This window comes from Scyliorhinus torazame, chromosome 5 (genome assembly GCF_047496885.1).
Source record: "Scyliorhinus torazame isolate Kashiwa2021f chromosome 5, sScyTor2.1, whole genome shotgun sequence".
Classification (NCBI taxonomy): Eukaryota; Metazoa; Chordata; class Chondrichthyes; order Carcharhiniformes; family Scyliorhinidae; genus Scyliorhinus; species Scyliorhinus torazame.
The window spans coordinates 156,444,658-156,463,958 of NC_092711.1; the positions used below are offsets into that span (position 1 = coordinate 156,444,658).

At 45.8% G+C, this 19,301-nt stretch overlaps 2 protein-coding genes across 2 annotated transcripts in view; one reads left to right on the forward strand and one right to left on the reverse strand.

Annotated features, from left to right (window-relative positions):
* The window catches only part of LOC140420247 (uncharacterized), an 81,323-nt gene that overhangs the window by 45,977 nt on the left and 16,045 nt on the right, over nucleotides 1-19,301 (reverse strand). The window contains exon 3 of the mRNA XM_072504284.1: nucleotides 13,810-13,821. Within this exon, the coding sequence (XP_072360385.1) occupies nucleotides 13,810-13,821 (12 nt within the window). The remainder of the gene's footprint in view (nucleotides 1-13,809; nucleotides 13,822-19,301) is intronic.
* On the forward strand, nucleotides 1,566-12,742 carry LOC140420230 (uncharacterized). The gene is made up of 2 exons (XM_072504262.1): nucleotides 1,566-1,645; nucleotides 4,401-12,742. Exon 2 carries the CDS (start codon nucleotides 4,754-4,756, stop codon nucleotides 6,179-6,181), a length of 1,428 nt encoding a protein of 475 aa, XP_072360363.1. The 5' UTR covers nucleotides 1,566-1,645; nucleotides 4,401-4,753; the 3' UTR covers nucleotides 6,182-12,742.

Below are 19,301 nucleotides of genomic sequence, written 5' to 3' on the forward strand. Positions count from 1 at the left end.
TCCCCTGCTCTTCTTCAAAATAGTGGCTGTGGGATCTCTAACATCCACCTGATAGGGACAGACAGGGCCTCAGTTTAACATCTTCTTTGAAAGAAGGCTGTTCTGACAGTGCAGCACTCCCTCAGTGCTGCGAGGAGGAATGTTGGATGTAATTTTTGTCCTCCAGTCCCTGGACTGGAACTTGAACCGACAACCTTCTGACTCAAGAGAACTGCCCACTGAGCCAGGGCTGACACTATAGACATTACAAAGTTAGAAAGTGAAAGTTACCCTTTAAAACCCCCCATCCTTTGCCTCCAGTGCCGAAATGTAATAATAAAAACCCCAGTATAAATAACATGGATTTGACTGACAAATATTGAGGTGTTGGTTTTGAGTCACAAGGTTTGACTTCCCATTTGAGCCTCTGGCACCTTTCTGTCTCTCTATTGGGCAGCACGGTAGCATTGTGGATAGCACAATTGCTTCACAGCTCCAGGGTCCCAGGTTTGATTCCGGCTTGGGTCACTGTCTGTGCGGAGTCTGCACATCCTCCCCGTGTGTGCGTGGGTTTCCTCCGGGTGCTCCGGTTTCCTCCCACAGTCCAAAGATGTGCAGGTTAGGTGGTTTGGCCATGATAAATTGCCCTTAGTGTCCAAAATTGCCCTTGGTGTTGGGTGGGGTTACTGGGTTATGGGGATAGAGTGGAGGTGTTGACTTTGGGTAGGGTGCTCTTTCCAAGAGCCGGTGCAGACTCGCTGGGCCGAATGGCCTCCTTCTGCACTGTAAATTCAATGATTCTATTGCTCATGTCAATGACAGGCAGCGACGGAGCTGAGGGCTGAATTTAACTGAGAATAACACCCCAGTTGGCAAACTTCCATGAATGTCACACAATTTATATAAAGGGCTAAATACAGATTTAGAGAAGACAGTTTTTTAATGGGTTGAAGGGTAATGGGGAACTGGCAGTATGATGGAATTAAAGCCTCCATGAGAACAGCCATGATGGAATGGCAGAGCAGACTCGATGGGCCAAATGGCCTAATTCTGCTCCAAAATGTTATGACCTTATGAAAGGGGGAGACATTGATTTGCTCCCAGATGTTGCCCAGAGGAGGAAGTTTTAGTCTAAAACGCATTGTCCAACCTCCGCATTGTGACATCACAAAGGAGCTCATCCCCTAAATCAGCCAATAGGAATAAATCCGTTCCGCAGTGACGTCACTGCTTTTGAGCGCACCCGTCCGGCGCGAGGACACGGGAGCCCCGCCCCCACCCTTTGTTACCCCTCCCCCAGCACATCGTCAAGACGGTTCCCAGGCAACCGGCTGACAGCTTCGACCCGAGCGAGAAGCCACTCCGCCCAACTCAGAACTGCGCATGTCTCAGGGAGAGGGGAATCTGCGCATGTCTCAGGGAGAGGGGAATCTGCGCATGTCTCAGGGAGAGGGGAATCTGCGCATGTGCAGGGTGAGCTCAATACCGCTGCCTTGTGCTCAATGAGAAGATAGGAGGACCGGAAGGACTCTGTTTCTCCGCCAATCAGAGCTCCCCCATTGTATCAATGCGGAAGCTGGACATGGAGATTTCTGGCGAGCAAAGCTGTTGTTCCTCCAACCCTGAATGAGCTTGAGATACACACAGACTCCTGATTCCAACATCTGTGAGTTAAACACTTTCTTTTCTCCCCCTTTCCATTTCTTTTCTCATTCTCACCTTCAATTGGTCACTTGCAGCAACTGAAGGGAAAGGAAGTGAATCCAGGGAGGGTGCAGACTCTGCAAAGCTTGGCCCAGGTCTCTCTCTCTCTCTCTCTCTCAAAGACATTGACATCCTTTGCTCCCTCAGGTTGACACATTTATTTGTCTGGCTAAAAAGACAGTCTTTTTCCGAATGTTCACAATTAAAGGGCTGGTTTACCCAGGAGATGACTGACATTTAAGGGGACAGTAAACAGAGCATATCCAACTCAGCCAATTACTTCTCTGTAGGTCTACTGTCCATCATCAGTAAAGTGATGGAAGGAGTCATCAAAGTTGCTATTAAGTGGCACTTATTTTGCAATAACCTGCTCCCGGACGCTCAGTTTGGGTTCCGCCAGGGTCACTCAGCTCCTGACCTCATTACAGCCTTAGTTGAAACTTGGACGAAAGAGCTGAATGCCAGAAGTGAGGTGAGAGTAACTGCCCTTGACATCAAGGCAGCATTTGACCGAGTATGGCATCAATGAGCCCTAGCTAAACTGGAGTCAATGAGAATCGGGGGATAAATCTCCACTGGCTGGAGTCATACCTGGCACAAAGGAAGATGGTTGTGGTGATTGGAGGTCAATCATCTCAGCTCCAGGACATCACTGCAGGAGTTCCTCAGGACAGTTTCCTCAGCCCAACCATCTTCAGTTGCTTCATCAATGATCTCCCTTCCATCATAAGGTGAGAAGTGGTGATGTTTGTGGATGACTGCACAATGTTCAGCACCATTCTCAACTCCTCAGATAACGAAGCAGTCCATGTCCAAACTCAGTAAGACCTGGACAATATCCAGGCTTGGCCTAATAAGTGGCAAGTTCCATTTGTGCTACACAAGTGCCAGGCATTGACCATCTCCTACAAGAGAGGATCTAACCAACACCCCTTGACATTCAGTGGCATTTCCATCGGTGAATCCCCCAGAACCAATATCCTGGGGGTTACCATTGATCAGAAACTGATCTGGATTAGCCATAGTAATACTGTAGCTCCAAGGGCAGGTCAAAGGCTGGGAATCCAAGGTGTGTAACACACCACCTGATGCCCTAAAGCTTGTCTACCAGACATCTACAAGCACAAGTCAGGTGTGTAATGGAATATGCTCCACTTTGCTGGATGAGTGCAGCTCCAACAACACTCAAGAAGCTCAACACTATTCAGGACAAAGTATTCAAACCTTCCATCACCGAAAAACAGTAGCAGCTGTGTATACCATTTACAAGATACACTGCAGTAACTCATAAAGGTTCCTCAGACAGCACCTTCCAAACCTACAACCACTACCATCTAGAAGGACAAGAGCAGCAGATAACTGGGAACCTCACCACCTGGAGGTTCGCTTCCAAGTTACACACCACCCTGACTTGGAAATACATTGCCGTTCCTTCACTGTCCCTGGGGCAACATCCTAGAATTCCCTCCCTAACAGCACAGGGAATGTAGGGCAGCATGGTGGAGCAGTGGTTAGAGCTGCTGCCTCACGGCGCCGAGGTCCCAGGTTCGATCCCGGCTCTGGGTCACTGTCCGTGTGTAGTTTGCACACTCTCCCTGTGTTTATGTGGGTTTCGCCCCCACAACCCAAAGATGTGCAGGGCAGGTGGATTGGCCTCACTAAATTGCCCCTCAATTGGAAAAAATAAATTGGGTACTTTAAATATATAAAAAGCAATTTTTTATAAAAAACAGCACAGGGGATGTACCTACACCTCAAGGACTGCAGCAGTTCAAGAAGGCAGCTCACCACTACTTCGGAAGGGCAACTGGGGATGGGCAATAAATGTTAGCCTAACCAGCATTGTCCACATCCCGTAAATTAATTTTTAAAAATGTAATATCGGACAGAAATATGTCTAGCGTTATATGGTATGTATTATATATATTATTGGTGGTTCTGTCATAAAATACATGTATTATTATTTCTAGTTTTGTAATATAGTACTGTACCTACATTATATATTTCCAGTCATACAGTCATTGCAGCACTGACAGAATCCTTTTGGGAACGCAAGTCAATGCTGACGCTCTGTACAGCAATCCAGTCAGTCCCATTCCCCCTCGATATCCCTGTTCCCCTGCAAGTTTATTTTCTTCAAGTGACCATCCTATTTTATTTTAAATAATTGATCATCTGGACTTCCACAACCCTTGTGGGCAGTGAGTTCCCTGTCATGACCACTCCATGGACGAATAAAATTCTTCCTCAGAATTTCCCTATCTCTAATCAATAAATGTACTTGTATGGAGATTCTCTACTCTTGTACAGGTTTTAGTGAGTTTAGCTTTGTTGATTAGCACCTTCAGGAAACTTGGAAGGGTAAGTAAGTGAATCCAGTCTGTATATTACACACATTTCTCATCCAGTAATATAGACATATATCTGTCTGGCTGCCTGCATGAAGATTTTCAGGTCTCTGTGTCCAGGACAGGAAGCAGTGAGCAGGGATCTGTCAATCAGCCTGAATCACACCTTCAGGAGAATTGGGGGGTGGGGGGAGGTGGTGGTGAATATTCGATACAGCAGAGTGAGAATGGAGGGAGAGTGTGTGGGATTGAGATTTAGAGCATTTCAGGGAAAGAGAGTGGAAAGAATGTTCGATAGACACTAGAATTGTCTGTTCTGAGTTTCTATCCTGTACTGACAATGATTACTATTGTAAAATCTGTTTGCAGGAAGTTCGAACGAGAGGAGTTTGAGGCCGAGATCTCAAACTAAATATCATATCAAGAATTGACTGATTCCCTCAATTCTTGGGATCATCGGCCTTTGAATCTATAAGGAGAAATGTTTGTCTATTCTGTCTGCTTCAAGAGATTTTAAACAGTGTGTCTGGAAAAGCACTGAGACACACACACACTCTGTGTGAGACTGTTACAGAGCACTGACTGGAAAGAGCTTTAACCAGTGACACAGCCTGAAAAAATACAACACTATTCACAGCAGGGAGAGACTGTATAGGTGTTCTGTGTGTGTACGAGACTTCAACTGATTGTCCAACGTGGTGAGACGCAAGATCACCCGGACCATGGAGAAACCATGGAAATGTGAGGATTGTGGGAAGGGATTCAAAGGCCCGTACGGGCTGGAAAGGCATCAACGCAGTCACACTGCAGAGAGGCTGTTCTCCTGCTCTGTGTGTGGGATGGGATTCACAGCCCCACAGGAGCTGGCAAGGCATCAACGCAGTCACACTGGAGAGAGGCCTTTCACCTGCTCTCAGTGTGAAAAGGGATTCACTGACATTGGCAACCTGCGGAGACACGAACGAGTTCACACTGGGTTGAGGCCGTTCACCTGCTCTGACTGTGGGAAGGGATTCACTCGGTTATCCCATCTGCAGACACACCAGCGGGTTCACACTGGAGAGAGGCCTTTCACCTGCATTCAGTGTGAAAAGGGATTCACTGACATTGGCACCCTGCGGAGACATGAACGGGTTCACACTGGAGAGAGGCCTTTCACCTGCTCTCAGTGTGAAAAGGGATTCACTGACATTGGCAGCCTGCGGAGACACGAACGAGTTCACACCGGGGAGAGGCCATTCATCTGCACTGTGTGTGATAAGGGATTCACTCAGTTACACCACCTGCAGAACCACCAGCGAGTTCACACCGGGGAGAAGCCGTTCATCTGCACTGTGTGTGATATGGGATTCACTCGGTTATCCCGCATGCAGACACACCAACGAGTTCACACTGGAGAGAGGCCTTTCACCTGCTCTCAGTGTGAAAAGGGATTCACTGACATTGGCAACCTCCGGAAACACGAACGAGTTCACACTGGGGAGAGGCCTTTCACCTGCTCTCAGTGTGAAAAGGGATTCACTGACATTGGCACCCTGCGGAAACACGAACGAGTTCACACTGGGGAGAGGCCTTTCACCTGCTCTCAGTGTGAAAAGGGATTCACTGACATTGGCAACCTGCGGAGACACGAACGAGTTCACACCGGAGAGAGGCCATTTACCTGCACTGTGTGTGATAAGGGATTCACTCAGTTACACCACCTGCAGAACCACCAGCGAGTTCACACCGGGGAGAGGCCATTCATCTGCACTGGGTGTGATAAGGGATTCACTCAGTTACACCACCTGCAGAGACACCAGCGAGTTCACACCGGGGAGAAGCCGTTTATCTGCACTGTGTGTGATATGGGATTCACTCAATTATCCAAACTGCTGAGCCACTATGTCACTCACACCAAGAGCAGGCCCTTTAAATGCTCTGACTGCAGGAGGGGTTTCAAAAGCTCTCAGCTACTGATGTCCCACCAGCGCGTTCACTCTGAGGAGAGACCGTTCAGCTGCTCTCACTGCACAAAGAGCTTTCGAACCTCATCCAACCTGATGAAACACGAGCGAGGTCACACCGGGGAGAGCCCGTTCACCTCTCCGACTGGGAAAGGATTCACTCGGTCATCACTTGCTGAGCCACAATGTCACTCACAGCAATGAGAGACCCTTTAAATGCTCCGACTGTGGGAGTGGGTTTAAAAGCTCTCGGGTACTGATGTCCCACCAGCGCATTCACACTGAGGAGAAACTGTTCAACTGTTCTCACTGCACAAAGAGGTTTCAAACATCATCCACATTGTGGAGACACCAGCGAGTTTACACTGGAAAGAAGCCATTCACCTGCTCTCCCTGTGGGGAGGGATTCACTCAGTTGTCCAACATGCTGAGACACCAAAGGGTACCCACAAGTTAGATTCTGCTGTAATTCCTGCTGTTAATCACATCCAGTACTGAATCTGGAGTGGGTGGAGGGGCTTGTCTCCTCGTCAACTCTTAGTGCTCGGACGTGGCGACCCTGGCGAACTACTGTTCCCCGGGACCTGGAATACCCGACTGTGAAGTACCGTCCATACTACCTTCCATGGAGTTCACTTCTGCCATCATCACGGCGATCTACATCCCACCCCAGGCGGAAGTGAAGAAGGCGCTTGATGAATTGTACACCACTATAAATAATAATGATGCAGAATACCCGGAGGCCTTGCTCATCGTGGCCGGGGACTTTAACCAGGCCAACCTCAAGAGTGTACTGCCAAAATTCCACCAACACATCTCCTGTCCCAACAGGGGCTGCAACATCCTTGGCCACTGCTACACAAACATCAAGGACGCTTCTCGATCCATCCCCTGACTGCACTTCAGAAAATCGGACCACACGATGGCGCTCCTTCTCCCGGCATACAAGCAGAAACTTAAGCAGAGAATCCGGTTAAGAAGGTCGTGCAGTGCTGGTCCGAGGCAACCGAAGAGCTCCTGTGCGACTGCTTGGAGTCAGTGTGAAGAAATTGAGTTCTTTCTGTCCAGTCTGGTCTCAATCAAAAGCTGAGTTCGGATTTAGAAATTCCTTTAGTTTATTTCAAATAGCTTGCAAGCTTCCACTCCCTCTGATGAAGCAGGAGACCCATGTCTCTTGAAACTCTCAGAGCGAGTGAGACAAAGGGAGGCAACACTTTGTGGTCTTTAGTTTACATTCATGCAGTATCAAGTTCCACATACACGAATACAAGATTCCGATGGGCCCTTTCCTTGACCTGGTCATATAATCTAACTGCCACTGATTCTGATAGGCTCATTATAGAACATAGAACATAGAACATACAATGCAGAAGGAGGCCATTCGGCCCATCGAGTCTGCACCGACCCACTTAAGCCCTCACTTCCACCCTATCCCCGTAACCCAATAACCCCTCCTAACCTTTTTGGTCATTAAGGGCAATTTATCATGGCCAACCCACCTAACCTGCACATCTTTGGACTGTGGGAGGAAACCGGAGCACCCGGAGGAAACCCACGCACACACGGGGAGGATGTGCAGACTCCGCACAGACAGTGACCCAGCGGGGAATCGAACCTGGGACCCTGGAGCTGTGAAGCCACAGTGCTATCCACTTGGCTACCGTGCTGCCCCTTTCCTTTCCTTCCTCTGGGCCTCTGCCTCCCAGCATCCTTTGTGCAAAGAACCAGTCCCAATAGCCACCCCTCCTCCTCTCGCCATGCTTTGCCCATCTCTTTGTTCACTCCCTGCAACCCGAATTAATGTCCATAATGCACTATTCTAACTGGTCATCCCAGTCTAATGCTCTTTTCTTCAGTTCAATTCCTCATTATCTTCTTTTATCATTCTATGATAACAACTATGCCGCTCCCTAACCAACATTCCCTTCCGCTACCCGCCGACAACGGGACACCGGTGGCGTTGTGGCAGGTGCATTGGCCTGACGTCTGGGTTACGCTACACCTACGTTCCGTGCAGATGGAGAACAGACATGTTATATTTTCTGTCATCTCTGCCACGAGGGTCTCTATCGCTAGAGAAATGTGTGGGTAGGTATTCCCCCTAATGGTCAAAAAGTGTGCTAACAATTCGCCAGACCAACAATAGTCCTGTTGCTGTCTCGGTCCAAATTTGGAGTTTGGTTCGGCATACAATTCCCCGTGTCCATTATAAACATCCCCGGGTTAATAACCTGCATCAATGTCTGGTCTGAAAGACCATCCCGCAATTCATTACATTCCGTACAGAAACACCTCATCACATTTTTACAGCCACTGGCTCTCCGTCCGGGTTCCTTCTGGTTTGATGGTCGCCAGTAACGGGATGTCATCTTGGTGAGTGGTGATGGGCCGAGTCTATCGGCATCATCTGAGCCATAGCCATCTTACAACACATATTAAGGCATCCAATGATTGTACAATTATAATAAGCAGTATTATCAATCCATGCATCAGGTAAAACCCCATGTCGAGCTATGAGAGCTGACTCTGAGCTGTATCCTACTGTAGGGTTTATATCCCCCTTCTAGTCGTACTGACTAGCAGCTATCCCCGATCCTTATCATGTGTGTGTATACATGTCGTGATTTGTAAACTGTGCACGGAAATCAACTGTAAATTCATCCATCCCGCAGACCAGTGGCGATAGACTCTTTGTATTGTTCTTGCTTCAAGTCCAATCACCGTGAACCATAGCTGTCGCTACTCAGGAAGATAACACAATAGCTATATCCGTGTGTTCCACTACCTCCAAGGCATCTGATTACCTTGGGATAGCAGCACCGTAAAAGCTTCCTCATGTCCCTTAGAAACAGCACACAACTCAGTCCATCAGCGACCAAAAAGGTTTTTGTCCCTCACTGGTATTATTTATGATCTCATGTACTATCCACTGATTATCTTACTTTATGAATTGCAGAAGCTTCAATTAATCCTGTTTTGATTCCTGACTTCCTCACACTAACGTCTAACATTGTCCTGAACCATGTAGTCTGCCAGCCCCGGTTTACATGAGACAATACTTAGTTTTCTTCAAATCCCTTTTGTCCGTTATCATTTTGCTTACAGCATGGAGTGTATACTTGCCATTATTTGTTTGTTTGTTTTTCTACTTTGCAATCACACCACTTGCACATTCAATACAGTCAACCTTTGGGGTTACAACCCAATTGAATCCATACATAACAGTCCCTAACAACTTACAGGACATTTTGTCCGTAATAACTATTACACTCTCCAATGCAATATTGTTTGCTGCATTGGTTACAAATTTCCCGCCGTGGCATCAAGCTGCCAAAATTCCTAAACTATTGTCATTTAAAATGCAGGGGTTCCTCGTCAGTCGCTGCCGTCTGCCAAGACCCTGAATAACTCCACCGCGTAGTACATACCCTGTGGAGACCACAGATCATCCATCAGCTAACGTGCAGTTCGAGATGTCTGATCGGAGGTTTCACTATTGAGGAATAATTTGATATTTTGATTTGTTTCTAACCTGTAAGGTTTTCCTTCCGGGCTCTGTCATTTAATTCCCTCAAATATGTAGCCAATTGTATCATTAGTTTTCACCCCCATACTGTCTAAAACATTCTTCTCTGGAGTGTAGTAGTCGTTCTTCGTCTGTGTTATTTTTGCTTCACCTGAAAACCAAATGAACAGGTCAAAGGCGGAGAGGGCCCTATTTCTTAATTTGTATCTTTCTATTCTTGTTTGGATGTTCCAGAAGTGCCCTCTCCAGGACTTCCAGATTTCTATTTAATTCCCTTTTCATCCTTGACATACATCATACGATTAAGGCCTGTTAAGCCTCCTTCTCCTATCGTTGCACCCCTGAGTGAGACTCAAAGAATCTCAAACTCCTCTTTTACTAACTCAGTGATCTAAGCGGGTCGAAACTGTCCTTGATACATGTCGGATATTGCTACTGCATGTACTTTAATTCCTTTAATTTTGATTACGACCAGATTTTTATGAAAGAAATTTCCAATCATGACATTTTCACTTCATCATCTGTCCTATCGATGCTGCTAACAGGTTTCAATTCCCTGGCATCCCGCTCCACTGATTACATTATACTAGTAAGTGCAGTTATCCCATGCCACTCACAACCAAACGTTCCTTTTCCCTTGTCCGAGCGGTTTGGGGATATGATCTATCCTGTGGCACGGCATCATTGCAGTGATACAGTCTCGAAACACTGTCAGGCTAATTTTACGTTCCCGGGTCATCCCAACATCTCTTAAACTACGTACTCCCTCACTAATTGGTAGCACAAGTTTATCACTTATTCACAATCCTGCACATCCTTTCCCAATCACTCCATCGTCAGCTTGGTTTTCTCTGCAGTAATTACAATTCATCATTATCACACCACCCCATGGTCAAAAGCTATCATGTGGTCCCAAACGTCGATCATCAGTGTTGCCTGATGTTTCACAAAACAATCATGACAACTGAATTCCCCAAATTTCCCTGGGAGCCAAAGCATTCCCCCATTTCTGTCCTTCTAAATACAATATCAACTCACCTGAATGCTATATCTGCCATTCTCCTAGGTTTCATATGATTACTCCCTGTCCAAACTACTGGGCTACAGAACGTGCCAAATCCTTGACACGATGTTTCATTATGTTCACGGTGAATCATTTTAACTGGGGTCCATTAATAACAGCCCTTGATCTATCATCCCATATTCTCAATTCCTTAATAATTATGTTCCTTCATTTGCTGCTGATAGGTTGCCCATGGATTATAATAATCCCTCATTTATCATTTAATTGGGTCGGATGTTTTGGTTCTGATACAATTCCTTTGCTCCAGATGCCACTGATTCTCTAATTCAACGACCCCCATGCTGCTATCAGCTTTGATTAAATTACTTTTGCTGCTCCTAGGAAAAAGAGGGCCTGCATTCTCTAGTGACCATTCTTCCATCGGTGTCTCAGTTTTTTTCTCTGCCACTCCCTGTTTCTTTACTCCCTGTTTCTCCACCATTTTCTTTTCTGAATTTTTAAAAAAATGGATGCCCCCTGGCTTGTCCCTCGTCCTCCTTAACTTTACTACCATCCGTACATATCACCCAAACATTTACCAACTCTGTTCTGCTAACTGATTTATCAAGTTTCTGTCCCTTTTTAATGTTATGAATAAACATTAAGGCAGGGTTTAAAAGAATGGTTTCCCATCTTTCCCATCGAGCTGTATTCGCACCTTGCTGGCAACCCTGCCTCTTGGTCAACTCTGTCAATTTTTAAAATTCATTTGTGACATAAATGTTCTTTCCGGCTGATAAAGTTTCAGTCTCTGCTGTCCTTTTTGTTATGGCTGCCAGACATTTTGCAATGTCCGAAAACCTTTGTTCAGCCCTTGACCAATTTCCTGTCAATGTTTGATAGGTGTCTGAGTATTATGATTAACAAGCACCATACCATATCCATTTGCGTACAGATCAAATTTAAAGCTCAAATCGTCCTCTTCTAATGGCCCGGATATTGCTACAGCTGTTTTTAACTGGTCCAACCTCCTCTTCAGCAGAAGCTAGGGAATGTGGATTGGGAGCAGCTGTTTAAGGGTAAATCCACATTTGAAATGTGGGAGTCTTTTAAGAAAAGGTTGATTAGAGTGCCCCTGAGAAAATCAGGGATAGAAATGGCAAGATTAGGGAACCATGGATGACGGGTGGAATTGTGAGACTAGCTAAGATGAATAAGGAAGCATACATAAGATCTAGGCGACTTAAAACTGATGAAGCTTTGGAGCAATATCGGGAAAGTAGGACAAATCTCAAGAGATATGGACAGGGTGGATAGCAACAAACTTTTTCCAGGAGTGGGGGTGTCAATTACAAGGGGTCACGATTTCAAGGTGAGAGGGGGAAAGTTTAAGGGAGATGTGCGTGGAAAGTTTTTACGCAGAGGGTGGTGGGTGCCTGGAACACTTTGCCAGCGGAGATGGTAGAGGCGGGCACGATAGTATCATTTAAGATGCATCTAGACAGATATATAAACAGCGGGGAACAGAGGGAAGTAGATCCTTGGAAAATAGGTGACAGGTTTAGATAAAGGATCTGGATCGGCGCAGGCTGTGAGGGCCAAAGGGCCTGTTCCTGTGCTGTAATTTTCTTTGTTCTTCACTGGTCCACCTAAAATCCCCCTTTAAAGTTTCATAAATGGGTCTAGCATAAAGACCAAAGTCTTCCACTACTGGTCTCAAATACCCCAAAATTCCCATGATTTTCTTACCCCCGTTTCGTGAAATGGGCACTGCAATTCGAGCAGCTTTCTCTCTCATCCCAACACTGGTTTCCCCACCTGCCCTTGACATTGACTACCTTAGATAGTCGACTTCGCTCCTGCCAATCTGGCATTTCTTTAACCCTATCTTAAACCCTGTTTCATTAAGTGTTTTAATAATTTTGGTCACTCTTTCAACATGCGTCCCCCTGATCATCTCCAATTAACACATCATCAATATATACTAAAGCCAAATCATCTTTAATCAACTTCCGTACTATTGCCTGAAAGTGGTTCGGGGAATTAACATATCTTTGTGGTAATTTACAGTATACGTAATGTTTAGTGCCAAAGGTAAATGCTGTCTTTTCCCTGCTGTCTGGGTCTAACGGAACACTCCAGAATCCGTTGGCTAAATCTATACTAATTAAGTAAGGTTTGCCTGCCACCTTCTCCAATGTAGTTTGTGGATTTATTAAATACCGTTTATCCTTTTTTTGTTTGACCTTTGTAATTCGTTACCATTCTAAATGTACCATCAGGCTTGCTAACTGCCTGAAATGGGCAATTCGTCGATGCATTTGTGACTTCTTGAATGATTCCCTGCTGTTCTAACTCTTTGATCATTATCTTCAGCTCGCATTTGGCACCTCGGGTCAAGGGATATTGCTTTTACGGCCTGTGTCGGTCTCCCTGGATTGTGTGCTGGAATTGTGTGCTGATTAACCCTGTGTCATTCTTTCTATTGCTAGGTTTGCTTTCCTTATTTCCTCTACGTTATCAATTGGTTTTAATATCTTAATTTTGTTATTTCTGCATCTATTTTTATTAATCTTTCCCTGCCATTAGATTCTCATTTCCTGTTACTGTAAGTAACACTCCTAATCTAAGCTCCGGTCCCATATCATTATTCCTTAAAGCTCCGTCTGCAATGTAGTTCACATTCTAAACTTCATTTCTTCTGCTCGTGACTTTCTTGCAGGTCAGCGGGCACTAGGACCCGGTGGAGCTGTGCCGTATCACTTCCACCGACTACCTCCTAATACTGGTCTCATTGGTCCCTGTGTTTCTTGCACCTTACTGCCACGATGCCCCTCTCCACTATCCCAATATAACGCGAGGGCATGTTTTAATTAATTTTTTCATGAAAGCGGTATCCTGCTACAGTCCCCATTCTACCTGCTCTCAGGACTGCCTACCCCTCTGGGGTCAGTGCTTGCAGTGTCCCCTCAAGTTCTGAGTGCTTATACACCAAGGCCCTACAGTAGTCGAATAGTCCCCAGTACTTGCCTAACCCCTCTTACGGTCTGTGGTTTGGGCATCTCTAAAATGGCCTTCTCCTTTCTACTGGGATCTTCCTTTCCCCCTGTGTAATCTTAAAATAAAGTTAAAAATCCATAGTCTTTGCAATATGAAAATCCCCAAATCTTAAATTTGATGTGTAGTGAGTTTACAGAGAAGATACTGAAATCTCTACAAATTTGGAACACACAGAACAACATTTTTAAATGTAGGTACATCATGGCTGCCTCTAACAAAGGAGCACATGGACTCAGTCCACACCAAATGCCTGGTCTTCGCATTTCAATTTAGGTACCTTTGTTCTCTCCTTTTTTTAAGAGCAGCCAAGACTATGCCGAGTTCAAACTAACCATTTACAAATCCCAATTTATACATTTTGATTTTGCTTTTTGTTTACTTCCCGTGACTTGTGTTCTAAATAACTTCCACAATGTTAACCATGATTACTGATTTTCTAGACCTTTCAAATACTTACCCCATTTTAAATCGCACTTTAACTGCCGTGTATACCTCCTAATTGATGTGCAACTTTGTTTTGCAAAACACAACATTTTAAAAACTAGGAATACCAGAGGAAGTGCACAAATTCTTATTAAACACACACAGTCATTCATCCACCGAGATCTCCACTCAAACAAAAGGAATTCAAAGCATTATACTTTCATTCATCTCAACCAACTGGACAATAAAAGTTTGAATTTGCACAGAAACACAATGTGTTTTTTCCCTTTTCCCTTCTTCAAAACTGTTAAGTAAATTTAAACAATCCTGAAGCCTCTTCTTTTTTTTTCCAATCGGGTTCTGAATTTTCCAAGTCTCTGGTTCCCCCAAGTGGCCATTCATCTGCCAACTCTTTTTCACTCATAAGACATATCTCCCAAGAACAAAATCCAACTTAGCCAATTCTGATTTTACGTAATTGAATTGTCTCCAGAACATTCCATCAGCAGTCCTAACTGAATTGTCTCGGTGACATTCCCTGAACCCGTTAAAGACCTTAATCAAATTAAAGTGTAATTTAATACAACCAATTTTAATTTTCAACCCACATGCACGGAACTGAACTATCACTGCAATATTCCCTCAGTTGCTAACTGAATTATCGCCCGATATTCCCTCAATTCTCGTTTAACCCTCAGCCGTACCTACATCGACTGAAATTAAGTTTTCTAATCCGCCAGACTGAGCTTTGATTTCGTCGAACGATCTTACCCAACCATAGGCGAGTGACCAAACCCTCTTCGGACTGCGAGGCAGAGGAAAACTGACGTGGTCCTTTATAATCTACTCACAACGTGGGCCCATTTCCCCTCCATCCAAGGCTGGTTTAATTCTGATTTTGCGAATAGTTGGGAATTCGCTCTTGTAATCCCACTCCCGACACCAAATGACGATATTGAGTTCTTTCTGCCCTCAGTCTGGTCTCAGTCAAACCCTGAGTCGGATTGTAGGTATTGATTTATTTTATTTCAAATAGCTTGCAAGCTTCACTCACTCTGATAAAAAGGCAGGAGGCTACATGTCTCTTGAAACTTCCAGAGCGAGTGAGACAAAGGGAGCACAGCATCTGGTTTCACACACATGGATTCAGCATCAAGTTTAACATACCCACGCCCAAATAAGGCAAGATGGCAAATGCAAAGCTCCCATTGGCTTTCCCCACATTCCTTAACCTGGCCTGAGGTCCCTTTTCCCAGTATCCCCTGCAACAAAGAAATGATCCTAGTGGCTGCCCATCCCCCTCTTCATGCTTTGCAAAATCCCAATTACAGGCAATTACAGACTGCTACCCATTTTTTCCAGCCTAAGCTAGAGATGTTTAAAAGTCCGCTAACCTAACTCCTTATTCTACTGTAGTAAGATTTTACTCCTAACTTGGCCTAACTACCCATCATGCCTTTCTGTTAATTTCCTCACTGGCATACTCACTTAGGTTGGCCACTGAGTTCTTGAATATGGACCAGTCCAGTGATTCCAAGCAGTCACGTAGGAATTCTTCCTTTGCCGTGGATCTGCATTGTACGACCTTCTTAACTGGATTATCCCGCTTAAGTTTCTGCTTGTATGCTGGGAGAAGGAGCACCGTCTTGTGGCCCGATCTTCCGAAGTACGATCAGGGGATGGATCAGTAGGCTCCTTTGATGTTTGTGTAGAAATGGTTAAGGATGTCGGGGCCCCTGTTGGGACAGGAGATGTGTTGCTGGACTTTTGGCAGTACACTCTTGAGGTTGGCCTGGTTGAAGCTCCCGGCGACGATGAACAGGCCTCCGGGTATTCTGTTTCATTGTTATTTATTGCTGTGTTCAATTCATCTAGCACCTTCTTCACTTCCACCTGGGGTGGGATGTAGACTGCCGTGATGATGGCAGAAGAGAATTCCCATGGAAGACGGTAAGGGCGGCACCACACAGTCAGGTATTCCAGGTCTGGGAGCAGTAGTTTGCCACGGCCGCCACATCCGAGCACCAGGAGAAGTTGAGGCAACAAGCTCCTCCAGACCCAGAGTCCTCAACCGCTCCTCATATGGCAAACGCTTCATTCCATGACTTATTCCTTTGAACCTCTTCTGGACCCCCTCCAAAGCCATCCTTCCTTAGGTACGGAGCCCAAAACTGCTCACAATATTCCAAATGGGGTCTGACCAGAGCCATAAATATGTCTCAGAAGTACATCCCCAATTTTGAATTCTGGCCCTCTCGACATAGATGCCAACATTGCATTTGCCTTCCTAACTGCAGACTGAACCTGCACGTTAAAATTAAGAGATCCCTCTGTAACACTGAGTATTGCAATCTCTTCATTTAAATAGGATACTGCTTCTCTATTCCTCCTGCCAAAGTGACCATGTTCATATTTTCCCACATTACACTCCATTTGCAACTTTTTACCCACTCACTTAACATGTCTGTGCCTTTTTGGAGACTCCCTACAACCTATTGACAATTTACAAAATACCACAAACAGCAATGTGACGATGACCAGATGAAGACATGGAATATTTTGTATTCACTGAAGCAACAAATGGGATTCCGGTATCACACCTCAGTTGGAATTCTGCCACCACTGCAATTCACTTTTCCCACTAGCCACCCACCCCTGCCCATAGCTTTCCCAGGGCCTGCTGTGACTTCAATGGGAAATCCCATTGACAAGCAGCGGGAGTATGAGATCGCACTGCCAGCAAATGGGGAGCCATCGAGAAGCGCACGGATGGGGAACCGGAGAATACTGCCCCTCATTAAAAATGGCACCTCCAACAGAGCAGCACTCCCTCAGCACTGCACAAGAGAGCTGCCATGCATTTTGTTCTCCAGTCCTGAATGAGGACATGAGCCCAGAACCTTTCAATTCAGAGGCAAGAGTGTTACCCACTGAGCCCTGACTGACAGTGAGGTTGAAGAGGACTGGGAGGAGGATGTGAGGAGCTTCAAAAGCATGACAAACCAGGTGGGCCGAATGGCATGTTTCTTCCATGTGCATTCTTATGTAATTTCAATCAGTGGATTGTTATAGACCGGATTTGTTGATTTCACACCAAGGATTTGTTTGGCTGCAATGCTGAAAGTGAACTATTTTATTGCAAAATAATTTCAGCTGAGAGACCCTGAATAACTGAGGAGAGATCACAAAAAACGCATCATAGAATTTACAGTGCAGAAGGAGGCCATTCGGCCCATCGAGTCTGCACCGGCCCTTACAAGAGCAACCCACTCAAGCCCATGTAGCTACCATTTCCCCGCAACCCAGCAACCCCCACTTAACCTTTTTGGACACTAAGGGCAATTTAGCTTGGCCAATCCACCTAACCTGCATATCTTTGGACTGTGGGAGGAAACCGGAGCACCCGGTGGAACCCCACGCACACACGGGGAGAACATGCAGACTCCGCACAGACAGTGACCCAGCCGGGAATCGAACCTGGGACCCTGGAGCTGTGAAGCAACTGTGCTAACCACTATGCTACCGTGCTGCCCAAAGATACACTGATAACCCAGCAAATCAGCAGCCCAACTGATCCCACATCAAGGACATGACAGAGGTTGTTCAATCCAAATCTGGTTCATTTGACCTAAATCCAGAACATTGAATTCCAGCCCAGTTACAGGGGGCTCTAACATCAGCGACAATATGCTCCAATCTTCAGAATAAATATGGTTTGGTCCTGAACAGCAGCAATATCAGCAGAATCGTTGTCCCTCTCAAACGATAAGTCTCTGTTCCCTGCACACTCCCTCCTCCCTCTTGATGGTAACACTAATTCATCCCACTATACTGCTCCCGCTTTCCCCCAAGTTATCCTCCCCTGAAGGGGCTGATTCTCGAGTTCAGTTTCACACTCACCTATTGCCCTCCCCAATATGTCACCTGAAGTTAACACACTGTTTTGCTAAGGGGGAGATCCCAATCAAATCCTGTGACTATGCACATGTACTATGTGTCAGGTGGAGTTACCACGCCCCCACTCCTCCACTTTTCATCCCAGTCCCAGGAGTTTGGTGACGGCTCCGGATGATTAATGGCGGCCGGGGCACCCACAACCCCCCGCGCTGGGGAAACCGTTCTGTCCGCCGCACGGGCGGGTGGCCTGGGTGTGCGCATGTCCAACGGCAGGGGAGGATGCGCATGTGCAGTACAAAGCCCATCCCCTGACCTTCCTGCTGGGGTGTTAACCAATGGGAAGAGTTACAAACCCGGAAGGATTCTGCCCCTCCAATCAGAGCGCGGGCTTTGTGTGACTAAAGAATGAGTTTCACACAGACTGAAACTTCGTCCCGTCCCCAACATCTGTGAGTAAAACACTTTTTCAATTGGTGACTTGCAGCAACTGAAGAGAACAGAAGTCTATATAGTAACACATTTTTCGTCCAGTAATATAGACGTATATCTGTCTGGCAGCTGCATGAAGATTTTCAGGTCTCTGTCCAGGATAGGAAGCAGTGGGCAGGGATCTGTCAATTCAGGAGAATTGGGAGGGTGAATATTAGATACAGCAGAGGGAGAGTGTGTGGGATGGAGATTTAGAGCTTTGAGGACTGAGAGAGAAAAGGATGTTCTATGGAAACTAGAATGGTCTGTTCTGAATTTCTATTCACAATTGATAGTGATAGCTTTGTAAACTTATTTTACAGGATATCAGAAGGGGAGAATTTGCAGACAGAAGAATTGTCACTTCAAGAGTCTCTCCATTAATCGGGGTCTGAATATCATTGGCCTTTGAATCTAGAAGGAGAAATGTTTCTCTATCTTGTCTGCTTCAAAAGATTTAAAACATCAGTGTGACTGGAAAAGCACCAAGACACACACATACCCAAATGAGAGTGTTCCAGTGCACGGACTGTGGAAAGAGCTTTAACCGGTTACACAGATTGAAAACACCTTGCATCATTTACAGCGGGGAGAGAATGTACCAGTGCTCTGTGTGCACATGATCGTCAAACTTGGAGAAATACAAGAACACCGCATCATGGAAAAACCATGGAAATGTGGGGACTGTGGAAAGGGATTCAGAGCGCAGTACGAGCTGGAAAGGCATAGACTCAGTCACACTGGAGAGAGGCCATTCATCTGTTGTGAGTGTGGGAATGGATTCACTCGGTTAGCCCACCTGCAGACACATCAGAGAGTACACACCAGGGAGAGCCATTCACCTACTCTCAATGTGGGATGGGATTCGCTCAGTTATCTCACCTGCTGCAGCACCATGTAACTCACACCAATGAGAGACCCTTTAAATGCTCTGACTGTGGGAGTAG